At 35.0% G+C, this 19,799-nt stretch overlaps 1 protein-coding gene across 4 annotated transcripts in view; it reads right to left on the bottom strand.

Annotated features, from left to right (window-relative positions):
• The window catches only part of STAG1 (STAG1 cohesin complex component), a 459,692-nt gene that overhangs the window by 145,782 nt on the left and 294,111 nt on the right, over positions 1–19,799 (bottom strand). For all 4 annotated transcript variants that reach the window (XM_024131797.3, XM_028489469.2, XM_024131796.3 and 1 more), the window contains exons 8-9: positions 15,753–15,904; positions 13,451–13,524 (exon numbers count right to left, since the gene is read on the bottom strand). In XM_024131797.3, the coding sequence (XP_023987565.1) occupies positions 13,451–13,524; positions 15,753–15,904 (226 nt within the window). The remainder of the gene's footprint in view (positions 1–13,450; positions 13,525–15,752; positions 15,905–19,799) is intronic.

Raw genomic sequence — 19,799 nt, 5'->3', positions numbered from 1 at the left:
AGTACGTTGAGGGCAATTTATACCTTACCAAAAAAAAAAAAAAAAAAAAAAAGAAACATCATAAATAACATTATACAATCAAATGTGCAATATGCATGAAATAAAGTATTGTCTGAAAGAGACAGATTACCATAAAGAATCAACAAGGAATATAAAATTTGAATAGATCTATAATAAGAAGTTTAATTAGTAAATGAAAAAATCTTCACACAAAGGAAAACCTAGGCTTAAAGGACTTCCATGGTGAATTCTATCAAATTAATAAAACAAAACAAAACCAAAAAAAACAGTCTTCCATAAACTCTTTCAGAAATAGAGCAGGAAGGAACATTTTCCAGTTCTCAGAGGCTAGTAAGCATATTAATACCCCTTATGAAAGTAGACACAAAAATTCCTAACAAAATATTAGCAAACTAAATCCAGTAGCATAGAAAAAACATTATATACCATGACCATGTGGAATTTTCCCAGATTGCAAGATTGGTCTAATATCTGAAAATGAATGAATACCTAATATTAATAAAGAAGCCTGTATTTTTATCTCAACTGAAGCAGAAAAAATGAAATCAAACAATCAATCACAATAAAAACACCTAACAAAACCAGTTTAGAAGGGAATCTCCTCATCCTACTAAAGGGTATTGACATAAAAAACTTAACAGCTAATGACATTATACTTAATTTTAAAGACTAATTATTTTCCCATTAAGATCAGGGATAAAAGTAAAGCTGTCCTCTCTCACCACTTTTACTCAATATTGTACTGGAGATTCTATTCAGTACAATAGGCCAATAAAAAAAATTAAAAGTGCCTTTGTTCACAAATGGCATGATCCTTTATGTAGAAAATTCTAAAGAAGCTACAAAAACAAAACCCCTAAACTACAAAATGAAGTATTTTATAATTTTGCAGTAATAAAAGAATTATATTTTACATATTAATAAGGAAGTCTAGAACAAAAATTAAGGACACAATTCCCATTATAACAAAATAAAAATGAAAACAAAAATAAATTTAACAAAAGTAGTATAAGACGTACACTGAAAATAATGAAAATTGCTAAGAGAAACTAAAGAATATCTAAATAAATGGAGATACAACCTATATTCACAGAATGGAAAATTCAATATAATGAGGAAGGAAATTCTCTCCAAATTGGTGTACTGATTCATTATATTCTCTGTCAAAATTCCAGCAAGCTTTCATGTAAAAATTGACAATCTGATTATAGAATTTACATAGAAATGTAAAGAATCTATAATAGTCATAACAATTTTGAAAAACAAAGTAAAAGGACATAACACTACCTAATTTTAAAAACTTACTCTAAAAGAAAAATACTGTATGCTCTCACTTATACATAGACTCTATAAAAGCTAAACTACTAGAAATAGAGAGTAGAAAGGTGGTCACCAGATGCTGGGGTGGGGGGAAACTGGGGAGATGTTGGTCAAAGAGTACAAACTTCTAGTTATAAAATAAATAGGTTCTAGGGACCTAATGTACACCATGGTGACTACAGTTAATAATACTGTAGTACACAGTTGAAAGTTGCTAAGGGAGTAATTCTTAAATGTTATCACCACCTAAATAAAAAAAGGTAATTACTTGAGATGATGGAGGTATTAACTAACCTTATTGTGATAATCATTTCACAATATATTATGTGTTTCAAAGGATCTTGTTGTTCATCTTAAACTTACATATGTTATATGTCAATTACATCTCAACAAAGCTTTTAAAAAACACCTTAAAAGTACTGTAATCAATACAGCTGGTAAGGGTTTAAGGACAAATTAGAAAATCCAGAAATAAAACTTTGCATTCATGGTCATTTGATTCCCAAGAAAAGTGCCAAAGCAATTCAGCTGAAGAACAGCCTTTCACCAACAGTGCTTGTAAAAATGAATATCTATATGCAAAAAGTGTCCTTATATCACATTATAATCAAAAATTAACTTAAAAAATCATTCATATAAATTAACTTAAATGATTAAATGATTAAACCTCTAGAATAAAACACAGAAGAACAGTTTGGGTTAGGAAAAATGTTCACAGATATGACATCAAAAGCATGACCATAGAAGAAAAATTGATAAATGACTGCATTCAAATTGAAAACTTTTGTTCTTCAAAAGGTATCATTAAGAAAATGAAAGGAAAGCCAAAGGCTGGGGAAAAATATGAAAATCATTTATGTCATAATGCACCTGTATCAAGAATACAAAAAGTACTCCTACAAAATCCCTCTTGATAATTGTTAGAATAAAAAGACAGACAATCAGTACGGATAGAAAAGACTTCAACAACAACCATCAACCAAGTTAGACCTAACTGACATAAAAACAAAACCATGATACATACTCTTTTCCTATGCAAATAAAAAATTTATCAAGATAGAACATACTGTGGGCCATAAAACAAGTATCAATAAACTTAAAAGCATTCAAGTCACATAAAGTATGTTCTCTGACTAGAATGAACTTAAGTTAGGAGACAATAACAGAAAGTTTTGAGATATTTGCAAATATATACCAAACTTCTAAATAATCCATGACCCAAAGAAACAAGTCCAGATGGAAATTAGAAAGCATTCTGAACTAAATGAAAATGGAAACACAACATATCCAAATTTAGGGGATACAGCTATAGCACGGCTAAGAAAGAAATTTATAGTAGTAAAAATTAATAGGAGAGGGCTTCCCTGGTGGCGCAGTGGTTGCGCGTCCGCCTGCCGATGCAGGGGAACCGGGTTCGCGCCCCGGTCTGGGAGGATCCCACGTGCCGCGGAGCGGCTGGGCCCGTGAGCCGTGGCCAATGAGCCTGCGCGTCCGGAGCCTGTGCTCCGCAACGGGAGAGGCCACTGCAGAGGGAGGCCCGCATCCCCAAAAAAAAAAAAAAAAAAAAAAAAAAAATTAATAGGAGAAAAAAAAGTAAGGCCTTATATCAGTGATCTCTGTTTCCCCCTTGAGAAACTAAAGGGCAGAGGAAGGAAACCCAGAGAAAGCAGAAGAAGGAAAATAATAAGGAAAAGAACAGTAATCAAGTAAAACAGAAAACAGAAAAATAGAGAAGTACAATTAACCAAAATCTCATTTTCTAAGAAAAAATAAATATAATTGATTAGCTTTAGACAGACTGATATGTGAGAGATGAAACCAATACTATGAACAACTTTATGCTGATATTTCTTGAATATACTTCAACAACTTAGATGAATCTATCATTTTTTTGTAAGACAAACTGAGCAATCTTATATCTACTAAAGAAATTTAATTTGTAGTTTAAAACATCCTTACAAAGAAAACTCTAGGACCCAATGGTTTAATTCCTATCAGAAGAAGAAATAATACCAATTTTATTCAACTGTTCCAGAAAATTAAAAAGGAGAGAATACATCACAACTCATTCTACAAAGCCAGCATCACGCTGGTACCAAAAGCAGTCAGAGACACTCAGTAAAATAAAAGAGTTATAGATATATTTCCCTCTTAAACACAGATACAAAAATTCTTAGGGAAATTTCAGCAAATGACATCCAACAAGATAAAAAGAGAATAATAGAGAGAGGAGTGGCCAAGATGGAGGAGTAGAAAGATGCTAAACTCACCTCCTCTCACGAGCACACCAAAATCACAATAATTTTCAGAACAATCATCGACTGCTGTAAGATGTAACTTACATCACTGAAGACTGTAACTGACCAGAAAAGATCTGTACAACAAAAGACATAAAGAAGAAACCACAACAAGACCAGCAGGAGGGGCAAACACGTAATATAATCAAATCTCATACCCAGGTGGGCAACCCACAAACTAGAGAATAATTGTATTGTAAAGGTTCTCCCACAGGAATGAGAGTTATGAGCCCCACATCAGGCTGTCTAGGTTGGGGGTCCAGCACTGGGAAGAGAAGCCCCCAGAGCATTTGGCTTTGAAGGCCAGGAGGGCTTGATTACAGGAGGTCCACAGGATTGGGGAAAATAAAGACTTCACTCTTAAAGGGTGCATACAAAATCTCACGTGCACTGGGGCAAAGGGAAAAAGCAGTAATCTGATAGGAGCCTGGGCCAGACCTACCTGCTGGTCTTAGAGGGTCTCCTGTGGAGGTGGGGGGGCAGCTGTGGCTCACCCTGGGGACATAGACACTGGTGACAGACATATCAGGGAGTATTCATTTGCATGAATGCTTGGGGAGGCTAACATCTGGCTTGGGGCATCAGCACAAGAGCTGGCCCCATCCAATAGCCTATAGGCTCCAGTGCTGGGATGCCTCAGGCCAAAAAACTAACTGGATGGGGACACATCCCCACCCATCACCAGACAGGATTCCTAAGACTTCCTGAGCCAACATCCACCTAAAGACAGGCCTCTAGACAAGGCCCTGACCACCAGAGGGCCCAAACCCAGCTCTACCCCTCCCACTACGAAGCCTGCACAAGCCTCTAGACCAGTCTCACCCACCAGGGGGCAGACACGAGAAACAAGAAAACTACAGTCACGCAGCTTGCAGACTGAATTTGGAAATGCAGGCAAGACATTACCCTGGGACCAGCTAGGCCCTGGTCCTTGGATTACGAGTGGAGTGCACTGCTGGGAAGCATAGGATGTAACCTACAGAGGGGCACTTCTACAAGGTCAAGACATCACTGAAGACATCAAACAGGAAATAAAAAATTACCCAGGGACAACTGAAAACAAAAACACAACGATCCAAAACTTACGGGACACAGGAAAAGCAGTTCTAAGACGGAAGTTTATAGCGATACAAACTTAACTCAGGAAACAAGAACAATCTCAAGAGAAATGTAACCAACTTACCACACACATAAAAATACAAATAGCAATTTAGACAAAATGAGGTGACAGAGGAATATGTTTCAGATGAAGGAACAAGACAAAACTACAGAATAAGAACTAAGTGACGTGGAGTCAGGCAATCTACCTGAGAAATAGTTCAGAGTAATGACTGTAAAGATGATAAAAGGTACTGGGACGAGAATGGATGCATGGAGCGAGAAATTAAAAGTTTTTAACAAAGAATTAGAAAATACAAGGAAGAACCAAACAGAATTGAAGAATACAATAACTGAAATGAAAAACACAATAGAAGGAATCAATAGCAGACTAAAAGAGGCAGAAGAATGTATCAGTGAGCTGGAAGACAGAGTAGTGAAAATCACTGCCACAGAATAGAAAAAAGAAAAAAGAATGAAATGAAATGAGGAAATTTAAGAGTACTCAAGCACGCTAATATTCACATTATAGGGGTCCCAGAAGGAAAAGAGAGAGAAAGAACCTGAGAAAATATTTGAAGAGATAATAGCTGGAAACTTCCCTAACCTAGGAAAGAAAACAGTCACCCAAGTCCAGGAAGTAGAGAGTTCCATACAGGATTAACCCACAGAGGAACACACCTAGACACATTGTACTCAATTAACAAAAGTTAAAGAAAAAGAGAGAGTATTTTAAGCAACAAGGGAAAAGCAACAAATTCAATACAAGGGAATTACAATAAGGCTACCAGCTGATTTTCCAGCAGAAACTCTGCAGGCTAGAAGGGAGGGGCACAATATTACTTAAAGTGATAAAAGAGAAAAACCTATAACCAAGAATACTCTACCAGCAAGGCTCTTGTTCAGATCTGATGGACAAATCAAAAGCTTTACAGACATGCAAATGCTAAAAGAATTTAGCACCACCAAACTAGCTTTACAACAAATGCTAAAGGAACTAGGCTGAAAAAAAAGGCCACAACTAGAAACAAGAAAAGGACAAAATTGAAAAGCTCACTGGTAAAGGGAAACATATAATAGAGGTAGGAAATCATCCATATACAAAGCTGGTAGGGAGGTTAAAAGACAAAAGTAATAAAATCATTTGTATCCAAAAAAAAACAACAACAGTTAAGGGATACATAAAAAAATTAGATATAAAATATAAGATCAAAAACAGTTATTGTGAGAGGAGGGGAGTACAAATGCAGGGTATCTAAAATGCATTTGAAACTAAGATATCAAAAACTTAAAACAAAAACATATATATAGACTGCTATACAAAAACCTCACGGTAACCATGAACCAAAACATGTAATAGATATACACACAAAAAAAGAAAAAGGAATCCAAACATAACACTAAAGACAGTCATCAAGTCACAAGGGAAGAGAACAAAAAAAGAAAGGAGAAAAAAAAGACCTACAAAAACAAATCCAAAACAATTAACAAAATGGCAATAAGAACATACACACTGAAAATTACCTTAAATGTAAATGGATTAAATGCTCTAACCAAAAGACACAGACTGGCTGAATGGATGCAAAAAACAGGACCCTATGTATGCTGCCTTCAAAGAGACTCACTTCAGATCTAGAGACACTACAGACTGAAAGTAAGGGAATGGAAAAAGTTATTCCACACAAATGGAAATCAGAAGCAAGGTGGAGTAGCAATACTCATATCAGTCAAAATAGACTTTAAAATAAAGACTGTAACAAGATACGAAGAGGGACACTACATGACGATCAAAGGATCAATCCAAGAGAAGATATAACAATTGTAAATATATATGCACCCAACACTGGAGCACCTAAATATATAAGGCAAATGATAACAGATGCAAAAGGAGAAACTGACTGTAACAAAATAATATTTGGGGACTTTAACACCCGACTTACACCAAAGGACAGATCATCCAGATAGAAAATCAATCAAGAAACACAGGCCTTAAATGACACCTCAGATGGACTTAATTGATATTCAGAGAGCATTCCATCTGAAAGCAGCAGAATACACATTCTTTTCAAGTGTACATGGAACATACTCCAGGACAGATCACATACTGGGTCACAAAGCAAGCTTTGGTAAATTTAAGAAAACTGAAATCAGATCAAGCATCATTTCTGACCACAGTGCTATGAGGCTAGAAACCAACTCCAAGAAAAAAACTGTAAAAAACACAAACATGTGGAGGCTGAACAATATCCTACTGAACAACCAATGGTTCACTGAAGACATCAAACAGGAAATCAAAAATTACCCAGAGACAAATGAAAACAAAAACACAATGATCCAAAACTTATGGGACACAGGAAAAGCAGTTCTAAGAGGGAAGTTTATAGCGATACAAACTTACCTCAGGAAACAAGAACAATCTCAAAGAGACAACCTAAATTTACACCTAAAGCAACTAGAGCAAGAAGAACAAACAAAACCCAAAGTTAGTAGAGGAAAGAAATCATAAAGATTAGAGTAGAAATAAATGAAATAGAAACGAAGAAAACAATAGACAAGATCAATGAAACTAAAAGTTGGTTCTCTTAAAATATAAACAAAATTGATAAACCTTTAGCCAGACTCATCAAGAAAAAAAAGAAAGGGCCCAAATCAACAAAATTAGAAATTAAAAAGGAGAAGTGACAACTGACACCAAAAAAATACACAGAACCGTAAGAGACTACTACAAGCAACTCTATGCCCCAAAAATGGATAACCTAGAAGAAAGGGACAAATTCTTAGAAAGGTACAATCTCCCAAGCCTGAGCCAGGAATAGAAAATAGGAACAGACCAATTACAAACACTGAAATGAATCTGTGATTTCAAAACCCCCATCAAACAAAAGTCCAGGCCAGAAAGCTTCACAGGCGAATTCTATCAAATATTTAGAGAGGAGTTAACACCTATCCTTCTGAAACTATTTCAAAAAATTGCAGAGAAGGAACACTTCCGAGATCATTCTATGAGGCTACATCACCCTGATACCAAAAACAGACATAAATATCACACAAAAAGAAAAATACAGGCCAATATCACTGATGAACATAGATGCAAAAATCCTCAACAAAATACTAGTGATCTGAATCCAACAATACATTAAAAGGATCATACACCATGATCAAGTGGGATTTATCCCAGAGATGCAAGGATTTTTCAATATCCTCAAATCAATCAATGCGAGACACCACATTAACAAATTGAAGAATAAAAACTATATGATAATCTCAATAGATGCAGAAAAGCTTTTGATAAAATTCAACATCCATTTATGATAAAAACTCTTTAGAAGGTGGGCACAGAGGCAACACACCTCTACATAATAAAGGCCATATATGACAAACAGACAGCTAACATGATACTCAATGGTGAAAACCTGAAAGCATTTCCTCAAAGTTCAAAAAGAAGACAAGAATGCCACTCTCGCCACTTTTATTCAACATAGCTTTAGAAGTCCTAGCCAAGGTAATCAGAGAAGAAAAAGAAATAAAAGTAATCCAAATTGGAAAAGAGGATGTAAAACTGTAACTGTTTGCACATGACATGATGCTATACATAGAAAATCCTCAGGATGCTACCAGAAAACTATTAGTCCTCACCGATGAATTTGGTAAAGTTCCTGGATACAAAACATACAGAAATCTGTTGCATTTCTATACACTAACAACAAAACATCAGAAAGAGAAATTAAAGAAACAATCCCGTTTATTATCGCATCAAAAAGAATAAAATACCTAGGAATAAACCTACAAAAGGAGGCAAAACACCTGTACTCTGAAAACTATAAGACACTGGCAAAAAGAAACTGAAGACAACACAGATGGAAAGATATACTGTGCTCTTGGATTGGAAGAATATTTTTTTAAATTAAAAAAAAAATTTAATTTATCTTTTAAAAATTGTAGTTTATTTACAATGTTGTGTTAGTTTCAGGTGTACAGCACAATAATTCAGCTATACACACACACACACACACACACACACACACACGCATTTTTTCAGATTCTTTACCCTTGTAAGTTATTACAAAATATTGAGTATAGGTCCCTGTGCTATGCAGTAGGTCCTCATTGGTTATCTATTTTATATATAGTAGTGTTTATATGTTAATCCCAACCTCCTAATTCCTCTCCCCCTCCGTCCCCCTTTGGTAACCATAAGTTTGTTTTCTATGTCTGTGGGTCTATTTGTTTTATAATTAACTTCATTTATATCTTCCATTTATCTGTCGATGGACATTTAGGCTGCTTCCATGTCTTGGCTATTGTAAATAGTGCTGCTATGAACACCGGGGTGTATGTATCTTTTAAAATTATAGTTTCTTCTGAATATATGCCCAGGAGTGGGATTCTAGGATCATATGGTAACTTTATGTTTAGTTTTTTAAGGAACCTCCATGGTGCTCTCCATAGTGGCTGCACCAATTCACATTCTCACCAACAGTGCAGGAGGGTTCCTTTTTCTCCACACCCTCTCCAGCATTTATTATTTGTAGACATTTTGATGATGGCCATTCTGACTGGAGTGTGGTGATACCTCATTGTAGTTTTGATTTGCATTTCTCTAATAATTATGATGTTGAGCATCTTTTCTTGTGCCTGTTGCCATCTGTATGTCTTCTTTGGAAAAACGTCTATGTAGGTCTTCTGCCCATTTTTTTCATTGGGTTTTTTTGTTTGTTTGTTTGTTTTATTGAGCTGTATGACCTGTTTGTATATTTTGGAAATTAATCCCTTGGTGGTGCACTGTTTGTAAATATATTCTCCCATTCTGTGGGTTGTCTTTTCATTTTGTTTATTATTTCCTTTGCTGTGCAAAAGCTTTTAAATTTAATTAGGTCCCATTTAAAAAGTATTTGTTTTTATTTCCATGATTCTAGGAGACAGATCTAAAACAATCTTGCTGCGAATTATGTCAAAGAGTGTTCTGCCTATGTTTTCCTCCTGGAGTTTTATAGTAACTGGTCTTACATTTAGGTCTGTAATCCATTTGAGTTTAGTTTTGTATATGGTGTTAGAGAATGTTCTAATTTCATTCTTTTACATGTAGCTGTCCAGTTTATCCAGCACCACTTCATTTTTTTTAAGTGATTCATTTTTTAATATAAATTTATTTTGTTTATTCATTTGATTGCGCCAGGTCTTAGTCACAGTTCGCGGGCTCCTTACTTGTGGCATGCAAACTCTTAGCTGCGGCATGCACGTGGGATCTAGTTCCCTGACCAGGGATCAAACCTGGGCCCCCTGCATTGGGAGCATGGAGTCTTAACCACTGCACCACCAGGGAAGCCCCTGGCACCACTTCTTGAAGAGACTGTCTTTTCTTCATTGTATATTCTTGCATCCTTTGTTGTAGATTAATTGACTATAGGCACATGGGTTTATTTCTGGGCTTTCTATCCTGTTCCATTGATCTTTATTTGTTTTTGTACAATACCATACTGTTTTGACAACTGTAGCTTCGTAGTATAGTTTGAAATCAGGAGCCTTATTCCTCCAGGTCCGTTTTCTTTCTCAGGATTGCTTTGCCTATTTGGTGTCTTTTGTGTTTCCATACAAATTAAAATTTTTTTTGTTCCTAGTTCTGTGAGAAATGCCATTGGTAATTTGATAGGGATTGCTTTGAATCTGTAGATTGCCTTGTGTAGTAGAGTCATTTTAACAATATTGGAAGAATCAATAAAAAAAGAAAGATACAAAACAGAAATAAGAGTGACCGACACAGAAAACAAAGTTTTGGTTACCAAAAGGGATGGGCAGGGAGAAGATAAATTAGGAGGATGGGATTAACATATACACATTACTGTGTATAAAATGTAATAGATAACCAAGAAGGACCTAATGTATAGCACAGGGAAGTATACTCAATATTTTGTAATAACCTACAAGGGTAAAGAATCTGAAAAAAAATTGATATACATTCATATACAGTAAGTCCCTTTCATACTAACCTTCAAGTTGACAACTTTCAAAGACGCGAACGTGCGTTCGCATGTCTAATCATGTAAGTTAGTTCACGTGTCTGGCGTACACTGTGATGTGTGTGCATCCTCTTCAAGTGGTTGTGCTTTTGTGTACTTTACTGTACAGTAATGTATATAGCACTAAAGTATCTTTATTTCAAGCCCAGGATGTCCGGAAGCAAGTGTAAAAGCAGCAGTAATGTAGCTGATACTGCCAAGAGGCACCAAGAATTGGAGGTCCAGAGCAAAGACAAACAGAGACAAGAGGAAGAACAAGTAACTGAAGAACTGAAGAGATTTACGATGCAGGAAATGGCAAGGGGATTTTCTTTAGTTGAGGAGGCACTGTTAGTTTTTGAGGCACAGGAACCGAATGTGGAACAGTACACAAAGGTTATAGCAGCCATTCAGGATGCAATCCAGTGCTACCATATCATTTATGATAAGAAAAACAGAGCTATTACCCAGACATCACTGGATCATTTTTTCAAGAGGGTAGACAGAACTGAATCCAGCAAGGAACCAGAACCTGTGCCAACAATGTCGGGCGTGAGTGAAACTGCAGCTTGCCCTCCATCTCCTGTTGCTGACGATCCTTCAGCTCTACCATCTCCCACCTCCTCTCCCTCCTCCAGTCAGTAACTCTTCTTCCCTGTTCACTTGATGCCAGCCTCTGTATGCCAGCTATTGTACTGTACTACTGTACTTTTCAAGGTACTGTACTGTAAGATGAAAAATGTTTTATTGTTTGTGTGTGCTTGATTTTTATGAATTATTTGCGTGAAAAGTATTATAAACCTATTGCAGTACAGTACTGTACTGCATAACCAATTGTGTTAGCTGGGTACCTAGGCTAACTTTGCTGGACTTAACAAATAGGACTTATGAACACACTCTCGGAACGGAACTCATTTGTATGTAGGGGACTTACTGTATATATCTGTATATCTATACATATATCTACATCTATCTATCTGTAACTATATATATATATGAATCACTTTGCTGTATATCCAAAACTAACAGGACATTGTAAATCATCTATACTTCCAAAAAAATGACTTTATAGCAATAAAAAGATTTAAATGAAGAAAACTAATATACCATGATCATGTGTGTGGGTTTTATCCCAAGAAGTTCAGGTTAACGTTTAAAAAAATCAACCAATTTAATTCACCACATTAACACTCTTAAAAAAGAAAAACTACATAATGATCTCAAAAGATGGAGAGAAGTATTTGACAAAATTCAATATCCATTCCTAACAAAGTCTCAGGAAACTAGGGATAGGAAACTTCCTCAACCAGATAAAGTTCATCTACAAAAAACTTACAGCTAAGTCTTAAGGATGAAAGACCTTAATTTTATTAGTGAAAGAAGCCAGACCAAGACATGAACAAAAATCAGGAGTACAAAGTGTAAATTCCATTTCTATAAAATTCTAGAAAATGTAAACAAATCAGTTAGGAAGGAGATCATTGATTGCTTAAGGATGGGGAAGGGGGAGAGTGGCAGCAAAGGAGGAATTACAAAGTGGTAGGAGAAAACTTTTGAGTATAATGGATATATTCATTATCTTGCCTGTGGTAGTTTTACAGGTAGGGGTGTGTGTGGTGTGTGTGTGTGTGTGAAAAGTCATCAAATCATGCACTTAAATGTGCTGTTTATTTTATGTTAATTATACGTCTATAAAGCTGTAATTTAAAAAAAGACTGCATGGCAGGTATACGGAAAATTTTGCTTTTTTGAAAATAAATTTGTCGATAATTCATTACATGCATGGTTTATGTAAGAAAGAGGATGTGATACTCCATTCAGAGAATTCATATTCAAAGTAAAAGCCTTGGTTCTATTTCAAAAGAGTTTTACATTTTCAGTTAAAATAAAATGTTTTAAGGTAAATTATCAAAGTTACACATTTTTCCTTTTTAAAAAAAATAATTTCCCTGTTTTAATTAACTTTTAAAACTAACTGGCCAATTAAAGTCTTAAATGTGTCAAAAAACAGTGCATCTATTATCTGTGTCTATCTGCCTAAACATATCAAATCACGCCTAATTAATACAAGGCAACAAGCGTATATGTATATGATTCATTAATTCTCCATGAAATATGCTATATAGTATTTTAATAGGTCACACGTTTCACAGAAAGACAAATTAAACTTGCAATGGAGCATGACAAAAATACTTCAGAAATACTTTGATCCTACTTTCTTGTGTATAGTTGAAGGTAAAGAAGAGTGATGTTATAAAGATGCTGCATTATCTGCAGAGGTGCCCTCTACCGTACTCATTCCTCCCATCTTCACCTACACATTTTTAAAACACTGTTGGTTAATTTGATCATATAACAAGATGAGTACAAAAGGGCAGGAAGCAGGGAATTTAATTTTTTCAAATATGAATACAATCAAATCTTATTAAGGCCACATTAACTTAATGATATCTTATTAATATTACATCAGTACAAATCCAAGTACATAGGATGTCTCTAACAGTATATGTTCTGAATCTGGAAGAGTGTGGCAATGATGGTGGTGGTACAATTTTGACCACAGTTAACAGTACATTTATTTAGCTTTTATACCCAAAGCTGTTTTCCAGCTAACAAAACAAATAATTAGAAAGTTTATATTTTTATTGCCTAGGACTACAAAGAAGCAATAAATTATTTAAGTTAAAAATGTTCTAAATGATTTTTTAAATCCCTTACCGGTATCTATGAACAAATATACCCTTAAAAATAGAGTTCATCATATTTTCGATTTCATCCTGATTTTCTTGTAGCTGAAATGAAAAATAAATAAAAATATAAATTAAAATATTGATCATTTCATTTGCAATAAAGAGTTCCAATTGTTTTTAATTCCTGATTATTCTCATTCTGGGTAATTGTCAATCTTTTTTCTCATGTATTGTGCAACAATACCAAAATTACCAGTATTCTTTCATTATTTCTATAGCTTTTCTACATTGGCTTAAAACCGCTTTCTGTCTCTCTCAACATGTATTACACAATGACTAAAAAGGAGTGGTGTGGCTAAGTGTGACCAGATTACTACTACAAAATATCATCTGCTTTGGGAAGAGGCCTCAATTTCTTTACCTCTCCTGTCCAAACCAGGTTCCCTGCTTGGTTTTACATTTCTTGGTAACAGATCATCCTTGATTATCATATTTGCCACTGTGTAAGAAAGTTCCTATTCCACCTAAAGTATCCAAATATTACTCTGCGTCTGATTAGCACCAAACTGAGCACTGGTCAAATTCCCAATATAGGAGGAACAGCAGAAGATAGCAAGGACACTAGCCATTAGTGGTGAAAGTCAGCAACAAAATAAAATACTATAGAAAAGATATAAATAAATTTCAGGTAATACTAACATCGGAGTTAAAGTTTGAGTTTACTACTCAAAAGGAACAAAAGCACTGATACAAAATCACATTCAAGATGATAGTTTTTATTTTAATTTGTTCTGCAGTGAAACATCTGCTTTTACTGCATATACAAATGTGACAATAAAATTCCTCAGACTTTCTCTTTTGCTATATGCTTTGTTTTGGGTTTTACTGAAATCACTTTGGGAATACCTTTATAGTAAATCATTCAAATTACTAAAACTTACTGTGAGTTCTACTTTTGATGCATTTATTATATAAAAAATTAAATAATTTATAAGAGATACAGTTTGGTTAGCAGTTCTTACTAAAGTACAGTTCCAAAACTTACTTACAATTATTTCTAGTATAGAATGTGCTATGAGTTGTACTGTGTTCCTCAAAACTTCATATGCTGAAGTCTTAACTCTCAGAACCTCAAACCTTATTTGGAAATAGGGTTGTAGCAGATGTAATTAGTTAAGATGGGTTCATACTGGAGTAGGATGGGCCCAAATCAAATATGACTGTCTCCTTTTTATAATGGAGAAATTTAGAGACACACACACAGTGAGAAGGCCATGTGAAGATTAGAGTTATCTGCCAGTTCTAGCCTATACAACTGTGAGACAATAAATTTCTGTTCTAAAGAAAAATCAGGGACTTCCCTGGGGGCGCAGTGGTTAAGAATCCGCCTGCCAATGCAGGGGACATGGACTCAAGCCCCTGGTCTGGGAAGATCCCACATGCCGCGGAGCAACTAAGCCCATGTGCCACAATTACTAAAGCCGATGCGCCTAGAGCACATGCTCCGCAACAAGAAAAGCCACTACCATGAGAAGCCCCCGCTCTCCACAACTAGATAAAGCCCGCATGCAGCAATGAAGACCCAATGCAGCCAAAAATAAATAAAATTTTAAAATAATAATAATTTTAAAAAAAGAAAAATCAGTTTGTGGTATATGCTACAGCAGTCCTAGCACTCCAATACCACACAAACCATAATTTAATCTTAAGTTTGTTGCTTCCTGCTGCCTGTTATAACCCATTATTTGTTGGCAGCAATATATTTATAGCACTGAGATATTATTCTTTTTTCAAGTTAAAATACAGACTAACACTGTACATCTAAAATTTTATTTCTGATTGGATGAATAAAAATGTTGCCTACTAAAAATCCAGTTTAAAATCTCTTTCAACACATTTATATGAAAATTTCACTGTAAAATTGGAACCAATCTTATTATTCACAGAAATGTCTCATACGTCTACTAATATATAGTCTTTGGCTTTCTCCTGCAATGCATCTTTGCTGGCCCCTAGTTCTGATGTTAGTATTTACTGTGCTTTCTGGGCCCACAGCATGATAAGCTTTTTGAGTTATCTAATACCCAGACCACCTTCTTTCTAAAGTAGGGTTGTTCTGTGTTTCTCTTCTGCCCTCAGACAGCACTCAGATAATCAATCACTGGCTGGAAGCAAATTCCAGTTTCATTTGAAAACTCTGAGATCAAATAATCAAACTTTAAAAAAACCAACTTTTAAAAATACACACAAACCTTTTTAGAGAGAATAAAAACACATATATTTACTACACATTTACAGAACATAAGAATCACAGTTACTGTGAACTTTACCTCTTTGCGTTTTTGAAGTAGTAACTCCAACCTTTCGTTGGCTCTCTTCCCAATCATTTTATTTCTCTCAGCTTCATACTGTCTCTGTGTATTATCCTGATGAATACTGAGGTTTAAGGCAACATTCACCAGAGCAGTCATGAGCTTCATGGCTATGAAATAAAGTAAGATTATAGTATTCACCTGTGAATCAGAATTTCCTCCATAAGATTACAAATTTATAACAGAAATGGATGATGGAAGGAAACTAGTCAACTTCTATGTTTTACAATCTAGGCATAATTTAAATAAGACGAAAAATTATTTTATAGAAATAAACGCACCATTTTAGTCTGTGACAATTTTCTCTGCCTCAGTGTCCCTATAAACTTGGCTCATTAACATTCCCACTTAAAAACAGACTCATCCTGGGAGTTCCCTGGTGGTCTAGGGATTAAGATTTGGTGCTTTCACTGCCGTGGCCCTGGATTCAATCCCAGGTCGGGGAACTAAGATCCCCAAAGCTGCTCGGTGCAGCCAAAAAAAAAAAAAAAAAAAACACTCCAAAAAACCCAAAACGGACCCATCCTAATTATCAGCAGGAAGGATTTATGTAGTCTCTTCAACAACCCCTTTTCCTCACCTTCAAACATACACAACCTAAGTAAGAGCATACTAACCAAACCTTTTAGACCTTTCTTCTGGCCACCAATTCTGTGTATACAATTGCTTCCTTAATACCTTTACTTAGATGCATCAAAGGTGTCTTATTTGCTTACAATCAATTCATGACTTTTACTCCCAAAGATGGTCCTTTCCCTGTGTTCCTCACCTCAATGAATGGCATAACCTCTGATCCCTGAAAAATAGACTGAACCTACCAAAGTCATTAAATTCATTAAAATATATTCTGTGAATTTCTGATCTGTTTCCCCAAGTCACAGTGTTAATGTATTTTTAAGCACTCACTTGTATTTGTAAATCTAATGAAATATTATCAAACTTCTCTTTCAAGTCCTCTGAGGAACAGGTATGACACAAACCTTAACCTTTTGTCTATTCATATTTACTTTCATCATTGAGATGATAAGAGTGTAGGGAATTCTGGTAAAGGAATAAAAGAGTTTGTGATGGTAAAATGATCTCCTTTTTTTCATTTAGTTTATTTACCTGCAAACACGAATGTTCAGTTATTAATGAGTGTTTTGGAAGAACCAATCTAAACATCTGCAAACATATACATAACTAAAGATGAGCATGCATTTCTTTTAAAAATTCTACAATTTCCCTTTAATTACATATATAAACATGTATACATAATGGTGTAACTATATCTATCTATCTATCTACAAACACACACACACACACACACACACACACACACACACACACACACACTCAATTCGTTATTCGGAAACTCTACCTACATTTTGGTCAAATCCATGTTACTAGCGATTGCTACTGCCCTCAAACCAAAATATAAGACAAAAATCCTAAAAACAAAATGTATTTAAGTTAGTGAGTAGTTAGAAATGCATTTAAATGAAAATGTTTCCCTTTTCCTGAGATACAGCATCTAAATATAATAAATTGAGAAATCTTCTTGTGTTTCAAAATATAGGCTAGTGATTTTACAGCATTTTACACATTGTCAGTAGAATACCTCTGAAGGTTAAAAGTACTCTTAAAATTAATCTGTATAAAAAAGAATAGCTCAAAGGCAGAAGGGATCTGGTGCATTCAAATTGCCCAAGTCAGGGATAACAGATAACAGTTTAACAGAGCTTGTCCTAAGCATACAAAGTCATACCCAAATGGACCTTAATTCAGTTTATACTTCTAGATCTCTAAAATAAAATGACCTGAAGATCAAGGAGTTGGAAAGCATTAAAATTAACACCAACCCTGGCTGGAATTCACCAGCGGAAGCTGAAATACAAATTTTCTTGAACTTAATCGTTTTTTGTCTTCAGCTATATATCTCCTTGGGAACCCAGATCACAAACTCCAACTGTCATTGTGTAATGACCCTCCTCCCATCCTAGGTATATACAAACAACAAAATATATCAACATACTAAAACAAAAAAAATGCAAAATGATCAATACATTTTCAGAAACATATTAGATATGATAGAGCAGTATTTACTGAGATGTTTATGGACCTGTAAAATTTAAACTTCACTGAAATTTTCACTTTACACACTAACATATAAGCAAATAAACAGCTATTGAGGAGAGACTTCTAACTTAACGATATAGATACAACATGGGGATTGTGATAGGGATTATTGAGTCCACTGAAAAAAGACTCATTCCTGCATAGAGTGAGCACTAATTAAGTTTTACTGGTATTACTAACAGAATTTTATAAATTTTATAAATCCAGTAATTCAGCCTGGTTTCTGTGATGTGGGCTTTGAAGTGCCTTCTCTTTGTCTACCAAGGAGAATACTTAATTTAGCCTTCACATTTTAACTGTTGGCTACAGAATGGCAAACTTGTTCTACTGCTGTGCTACTAAGAATGTGTTCTGCAAATATGTGTTGACCACAAATGGCTTGTTACCAGTTCATTAAAAGTATAAATTTGAAAGTAAGTTTTTAGAAATTTTTATAACAATCTGACAGAATAATCTTATGTCTACTGAATCTAGTAATAAAATGACACTAAGATCATAATTAAAAAACTAGTCTTTCACCACAGAGAGTTCAAAAAACACTTATTTAGTGCTTCCCCATTCTTTTACCAATCCATAAGTACTAAGCATTGTTTTGTGTACTAGAAGCACAAAAGTGAATGAGACAGAGTATCTGCTTCCATGATTTTTATCTTCTAGTGAGGAGAAAATAATATATCAATAGATAATATACAAATGAAAAAATATATCAGTTAAAGAAAAGAAAATATGGTTAAAAATGTAAAGTATGGTAAAAAGGACAGAGAGCAAACGGGGTGGCTAGGCCTCTCTGAAGAGCTCATATTTAAGCATGCATGAGGCAATGAGCATGATTATATGACAGAAAGTGTCCCAAGGAGAGGGAATAAAAAGTGCGAAGGTTATGAGGTAAATTGTTATGAGAGGGGACTCATAAAAGAGCAAGGTACTTAGGGTGGCTGAAGCACAGAAATAGGCAGAAGCAGGAGACAAGGCTGAGGAGGAAATCAAAAGGCCAGGCTGTAAGAGTTTTACTAGGATCTAGTTAGGACTCAAGAATTAAATCTAAATGAGATAAGACCCACTGGAAATTTTGGTGTGGGTGAGAAATAGTCTGATTTATACTTTTAAACGCTATGTGAACAGACTATAGAAGAGTAAAAGTGGAAGAAGGGAGACCAAACAGAAGAACACTGAAAGAGAACAACATATTTTGCCAAAAGCTTACAATAATGATTCTCGAGTTTTTGGCCTTGAGCAACTCAGTAAAGCAATTCTAGCTTGGATTGAAGTGGTAGCCATAGGTGGAGAGAAAGTTAGATCTGAAATATATTTTCAAGGCAGAGCTAAAAGAATGTGGTAATATAGGAAATGAGAGAAATATGGAAGGCAAGGGTAATCAGAATGTCTTGTGCTTATTAATTATCTAAGTGGAGATGGTTGATATACATCATCATAAAAATATTGGTTTACAGAGCCATTAAACTGGATAGCTTATCGATTCAATGGACGACTATTCAGCCACTAGAAAAAAATGAGGCAAAATTTATATGCTGTAAAGAAAGGTCTGCCAATAAACTTCTTGGTGGAAAAAAAAGGCAAGATGCCTGTCACTGTGTATATTATAATATCATTTACACATGAAGAAGGAATGCATTATTTATTATTATGTGCCAGTCACTCTTCTAAGCTCTTTACACACACTTACTCATTTATACCTCACAACTCTATCAAGTTAAGTACTATAATTATTTCTTTTATACATAAGGGAAAACTGAGGTACAGATTGGCTAAGAGACTTGGCAATTACACAGCCAGTAACTGGCAGAGATAGAATTTGATTACAGCCGTCATGCTCCATAGTCTAAGTTCTTAACCACTACACCATACTGCCTCTCACTGAATATGTAT

The sequence above is a fragment of the Physeter macrocephalus genome, chromosome 1, assembly GCF_002837175.3.
Source record: "Physeter macrocephalus isolate SW-GA chromosome 1, ASM283717v5, whole genome shotgun sequence".
NCBI classification, from domain to species: Eukaryota; Metazoa; Chordata; class Mammalia; order Artiodactyla; family Physeteridae; genus Physeter; species Physeter macrocephalus.
This window is presented reverse-complemented; position numbering and strand designations above follow the sequence as displayed.